General features: G+C 50.3%; 1 protein-coding gene across 1 annotated transcript in view; it reads right to left on the bottom strand.

Annotated features, from left to right (window-relative positions):
- Armc9 (armadillo repeat containing 9) overlaps positions 1-6,411 on the bottom strand; it is a 106,150-nt gene that overhangs the window by 76,718 nt on the left and 23,021 nt on the right. The window contains exons 7-8 of the mRNA XM_023722063.1: positions 1,916-2,073; positions 433-531 (exon numbers count right to left, since the gene is read on the bottom strand). Of these exons, the coding sequence (XP_023577831.1) occupies positions 433-531; positions 1,916-2,073 (257 nt within the window). The remainder of the gene's footprint in view (positions 1-432; positions 532-1,915; positions 2,074-6,411) is intronic.

Raw genomic sequence — 6,411 nt, 5'->3', positions numbered from 1 at the left:
TAATTATCCCCCCAAAAAAGTTAGAAAGAGCCCCTGCTTTAGACCATGCAATTCCAATATGTCAGTTGTTTTGTTTGTTAGTTCTGTTTTCCCGAGTCAAGGTCTTATTATGTAGCCCAGCCTGGCCTTGAGCTCACAGCAATCCTCCTGCCTCAGCCTCCAGAGTGCTGAGATTACAGGCATAGGCAGCTATACCTGGCTTGCTAAGGCTGTTTTTTAAATCGAAATAAGGAAGGTTTCCTTCCATTTCTCTGCCCCTGCGGGTCACAGCACCTCTCTCCTCACATAGCTTTCTCCTCTTCCTTGGCATTTCTAGCTCTCCTAAGACTGCTCTAGTGCGGCCTCTTGCCTGACTCACTCCTATGCTTTCCTTGTCTTCAGCAGGGTTCACTTTGGATTTGGGGGACAGATAGGGGTGGGGTAGGGCCTCACCGTCCCGGGCCTGGTGAAGTCCACGCTGTTTGCCAGGCTCTGTCGCATCTGGTTGCTGAAGAGGCGGACACAGACGCTCTGCAGGTACTCGGGTGTGATCTGCGAGGGGACACGGATGGGCACGGTGAGAGGCAGTGACCCCATGAGGGACATGAAGCCTGCCATCCCTTGAGAGCCTCTGTGTGGTGCAGGGAGGAAATGGAGCTGGAAAAAGAACCGTTGGCTACAATCTGGACATGCCTGGGAGGAAGCCACACATCACCTGACCCGATTCCATTCTCATCCTGTATTTTTAGCTTTGTACCTTGTTCCTTCTCTGTAGCCTAAAAGCACGTTCCAACACATTTCACACTGCAAACTCAGCTTCACCCCCTCCCATGCACTTCCGTCTGCCCACTGCTCCCTCGACTTTGCAGCCAGGGTGAAGCCCCTACTTCCTCCACAGAAGCCACATCCCAAGGCCACCACAGTGGCCTCCTAGAGGTCACCAGTTCTCATCTGCAGGGTTCTCTGTGGAGCAACCCTTGCTCCTGCGCCTGTCCTCTAACTATAGGAAGGGCCCCCAGAAACCACCTCTCCAACAGGAAACCTGATTAGGTCACCATACTAAAGACAGGTGAAAAAGAACATGAACAGACAGTTGACAAAAAAATATATATATATGTAAGTGGCCAATGATATAGGAAGATATATTCAGATTCATGGGTAAGTGGAAATGAACTCATTTAGGATACTAAGATTTGGGCTGGTGAGATGGCTCAGTGGTCTAAAGCACCTACTTGGAACAAGCTTGGCAAAGCAAAGCACAGGGACCTGGTTCAATCCCCCAGCACCACATGCCTGCCAGCCCCGCTCCCTGGTGGGCTGAGCTGGTCACACACACACACACACACACACACATAAATAAATGTTAAAAAAAAAAAAAAAAAAAGGATACTAAGATTCACTTACCAGACTGGCAAAGATATCCAGGTTTTTTTTTTTTTTTGGGGCAGAACTAGGGATCGAACTCAGGCCCTTGCAATTGCCAGGCAAGCGCTTATTCTACTGAGCCATCTCCCCAGCCCCGATGTCCAGGTTTAATCCCAGATAGATTTGTTATGTGAACGGCTTTGACATGCTGCTGACATTTGAGAAAAATGACTTTGCACCACTGATCAAAATACTGATGCTTGGGGCTGGTGAGATGGCTCAGTGGTCTAAAGCACCTACTTGGAACAAGCTTGGCAAAGCAGAGGGACCACGGTTCAATCCCCCAGCACCACATGCCAGCCAGCCCCGCTCCCTGGTGGGCTGAGCTGGCCACACACACACACTCACTAAATAAATAAATAAATAAATAAATAAATGGAAAAAAATTATAAAAAATTAAAAATTAAAAAAAAAAATACTGATGCTCACCCCGACTGGCGACTGCACTGGCGGGATCTCATGTTACCTAGATTCAGGGGCACACAGATGCATGCTCAGGGATCTCTCTTACCATCTTGCCGCTCACTGTTGCCTCCAGAGAATCCACCAGCTCAGCCGTGACCCCAATGAGGTTGTGGTAGTCGGCCTGGATCTTATTGTACCGCTTCAAGTACGTCATGGACCTGCGCTCGGCCTCGACCAGCTGCTGGTGCAGCTGCTGCAGTGTCTCTAGGCGAATGTAGATGTCAAAGTTTGATATAAAAACAGCGGCGATGACAGCCACAGAATAAAAGTAACTATATTCTTCTCCAAGGACAACCACACCCACACTCAGAATCTTTTGTTGTCACGATGAAGTCGGCACTATTGATGCCTAAATTTTTACTTCTGTCATGCCAAGTGCATCTACAAAAGGTTTTGTGATCACTATTGTCTTTTTTGGCAGAACTGGGGATTGAACTGAGGGCCTTGCGCTTGCCAGGGAAGCGCTTATTCCACTGAGCCATCTCCCCGGCCTGGTTTTGTGATCACTGATTTAAAATTTCTCATTTCTGGAGTTCAACTGAATTCTTACTAGAGTTCCTACAAAATCTCTTCTTTCAACTGAACCCAGTGGAATTCCCATTTAGTTCTTTCCACATCTAGGAAATAAAATCAATGTTTTTCAACATTCAGCTCACAAAATGGATGAACCAAACTTGTCTCTTTCTCCATTTCTGCACTAGGAGGTTGTCCAAGGGCCAAGTCCTGTCTGTGCGACAGTATTTCACTTTAATCAAAAGTCAGGGCTGCTGGACTAATGCTGGAAAAAAGAAGGCTTTGGGATGAGCTGTGACCTTAGTGCTCCCTCCACAGTTTGATAAAGCTGAAAAGCACTCCACCAAGCCTTTGCCCCAGTGACAAGAAGGCACTGGGCTCTCTGCGGGGCTCCCAGGGGCAGCCTGGAGTGATAAGGCCAACCCGGTCAGAGCTGGCGCAATGCCAGAGTTACTGTGTCGGTTAGTGCCCTGTGTTGTGAAAAACCACATGAAAAATTAAGATAAAAACAGCAATTAACCACTGGGAGGAATGTATGCAATGTGTTAATTATTGAAACTGTCCTACAACAAAAAAACAATTACGGTAAAAGTAGGAAAAGGTTGATTTGGGGCCAGTTTTGGAGATCAGGCTTCGGCCTTCTGCTTTTCGGCCTGTAGCACAGCAGGACATCGTGGCAGGAACACTCGGCAGAGGCCACGGGCCCCATGGTGGCCAGGAAGCACAGAGGGAACCTGCCCTGGAACTCAGTGACCTGACTGCCTCCTCCCAGCCTGCCTCCCATGGCTCCGTCACCCCGAGGGCACCACAGGAGCACTACAGATCCGAACCACAGCACACTTCCTGTCCTCTCCTGAAAGCCCCATTCAGATAGGAGATCACTGCGCCCACAACCAGGCCACTGACATCTATGGACCCAGTCACTTGTGATACTTAAAGCCTCATTTCAGAGTAGATTTCATGGATACAGGGAGAAATTTAAACATGATAAAGACCTGGGCCAGCCTGGCATGGTGGCACTCATCTGTAATCCCAGCACTCAGAAGGCTGAGGCAGGAGGATCATTTTGAGTTCGAGGCCAATCTGGGCTACAAAGTGAGTTCAAGGCATAGGTAGACCCTGCCTCAAAAAGATTAAAAAAAAAAAAAAAAAAAAAAAAAAAGGCCAGGGATATAGTTCAGCAACAAAAGCACCTATCTGGCAAGTGGTCCAGAGTTTGATTCCTGGTACCAAAAGAAAAAAAAGAAGAAAGAAGAAGGAAGGAAGGAAGGAAGGAAGGAAGGAAGGAAGGAAGGAAGGGGAAGAGGAGGAGGAGGAGGAGGAGGAGGAGGAAGAGAGAAGATCTGGACTCAAAGCTCTACCACCTTCCTGCTAGGTAAGTGCAGACAAAACATTTATCTTGCCCAACTCATACTTCTTAACCTGTAAAATAGGGATACTCACTACCCTGCAGGATTCTTGTGAAGACTGAAGAAACAGTCAAAGTGCTTAGCACGGGGGGGGGGGGAGATGGCTCAGTAGAATAAGTGCTTGCCTGGCAAGCGCAAGGGCCTGAGTTCAATCCCCAGTTCTGAAAACAAAAACAAAAACAAAAAAAAACCAAACCAAAAAAACCCCAAAGAGCTTAGCATAGAGGGTGGCCCAAAGCCGGTGAGCACGAAGTGGTGACAAGTATTCCACAGCCCAGATGGCAATCCTCTTGCCTCAGTCTTCCCGAGGCCAGGATGACAGGCATGCGCCACCACACGTTCCTCTGCTGCAGTCTTTTCTTACCTTCTTCAAAAGGTTATGGAAACTTCATCCATGAAATTTTATGATCAAGACTCACAGAACGTTATTACCCAGCCATTTCATTTAAACAACCTGAATGGGGAACACGCTAGTAGCCTTGGCTGTGGAAGGCACAAGTGGGTGGCAAGTGGCGGTCACGCTGGTCTCTGCTGACGCACTGCACTGTGAACTTTCCTCAGCTGTAGCTGCCTTCTGAATCCACCAAGCCCCACTGTACCAACACCCTGCCAGCTGCCCTCAGAAAATCCTGTAACAGCAAATCTGGGATGGCTCATAAAGGTCGGCCCCCTTGCTGACTCCTGCTCCCTCCCCGGGCCCGGGTTGCCCATCTGCAGGGCTTCGCCCCTTATGAAGACCTAACAGGCTGTGCTCAAAGCCTGAGGGCCCCTGGGAGCCAGGGATGTCTCTCCCCACCTTCTTCTACCCCCAAACAGAAACATCTGACAAATCCACTGCTGGGTCAAGAAGGAGTGGCTGGCAGGTGCATCTGGGTGGCTGGCGATTGGCGTGGGTAGAAGTTCAGCGATCCCCACTGGACAGTCGGAGGCCACAGTGCTGCAGCCCAGCTCAGGCAGCAGCGCCACCCTGCCAGAGTGCAGCAGCCCCACAGTCCATGGTGTTGGCTTTGCAGCACATGGGACACAAGGTTACGGGGTCATGGTGTGAGAATTTACGGGGTCCCTGCAGAGGGTGGCGGGTCACCCGAGCCCTCAGCTCATGTGGAGCCCCCCGGGCTGCAGGCTGGGTACAGAGCCATGGGGTCCAGTGTCCGCCCTGCCGGGACTCGGCCAGGTACTGGGGATCTCTCCTTGCTGAGTTTCTACTCCCAGGCACGCCCCGCTCGCACAGCCTGAAGTGTGGGACACGCATCTCCCAGCACTCACGGCTCAGTCAGTCTCGAGGGTCCTGAGTCTTGGCTTTGGAGCAGCTCTGGGGACTTGGGGCCAGGGACGAAGTGCTGCGGTGGGAGGTGTCCCTACCGGCGTCACAGGCTCTGCCCCCAGGGTGGGAGGCAGGGACCCTAGGCCGAGCTCCTGCATCTCTGTGGGATCTCCAGAGGTCTGAGCTAAGTGAAGGGTCTCAGCTGTTTCACTATGGTGACAGAAGCAAGAGGTAACTGAGGGCAAACCCAGCAAGACCAGCCCGCTCTGTGTGCTTTCTGTTGTTGGTCTGTGCTGAGACAGTACCTCACTACGGCCTAGACAGGCCCTGAATCTTCTGCAATCCTTCTGCCTCAGCCTCCTGAGCACTGGGGTTACAGGTGTGTGCTACCGCACCTGGCCTCCCAGCCTTCTGTGACTCATCAAAACCTTCGTTTATAGGAAGAAGCTGAAAAGACTTATAAAGAGAGTTAAGCAACTTATAAGTATTTCCTTTCTTTAAAAAATTTTTTCTGAGAAGTACAAAAACAAAATGGCAGAAAGTTTTAGTTCTCCCTGAAGTTACTTTTCTTGGAAAAGAGCAAATACGGTGCTTCACAGGCCAGGAATTTCATGTAGCCAAACTCCCCCTGCTGGAGAGGAGGATTATGTCACTGAGACTTATAAAAGGCAAGAAGGACATTAGTACTTGGATGGGAGCCTTTCCAACAGAGAAATTGAAACAGCTTTCAAGCTGCAGAGCCATGCTGAGCGTGTTAGCACACGCTTGTAATTCCAGCACTCTGGAGGCTGAGGCAGGAGGATCACTGAGAGTTAGAAGCCAGCCTGGGCAATATAGTGAGACCTTATTTCAGAAAAAAAAAATCCTTCATCACCTACACTGCCCTGTTTGCCCAGTGGAGTGCGGCAGTGGCTTCCCCATGACACCCCTGGACCCTGCGTGTTCTCCTTGCCTTGGCTGCCTCATATGCACGAGGAGCTCACCCCACAGCCATCCCGAAGCGGGCCCCAAGAAGTGAGCATCTAGGCTTGTGGGACCCTCACTGCCAAAGCCAGAAATCCTCTCCATTTCTGTCCCCATCTCCCAGTTTAAAACTTGACCCAGTAGAGAGTGGGATGTCAGGCTTCTGCACTAGAACTTTCCTTGTGGTAACGAGGGAAGACCGGTGACCACCTGGCGCGGAAGCTGCAGCAGGTTTAAAAATGGGTGATGTTGAGAAAGGCAAGAAAATTTTTGTACAGAAGTGTGCCCAGTGCCACACTGTTGAGAAGGGAGGCAAGCACAAGACTGGGCCAAATCTCCATGGTCTCTTTGGGCTGAAGACCGGTCAGGCTGCTGGATTCTCTTACACAGATG

This window comes from Octodon degus, unplaced genomic scaffold (assembly GCF_000260255.1).
Source record: "Octodon degus isolate 3935 unplaced genomic scaffold, OctDeg1.0 scaffold00089, whole genome shotgun sequence".
Classification (NCBI taxonomy): Eukaryota; Metazoa; Chordata; class Mammalia; order Rodentia; family Octodontidae; genus Octodon; species Octodon degus.
The sequence above is the reverse complement of the archived record's forward strand: the minus strand, read 5'-3'. Positions and strand labels throughout refer to the sequence as shown.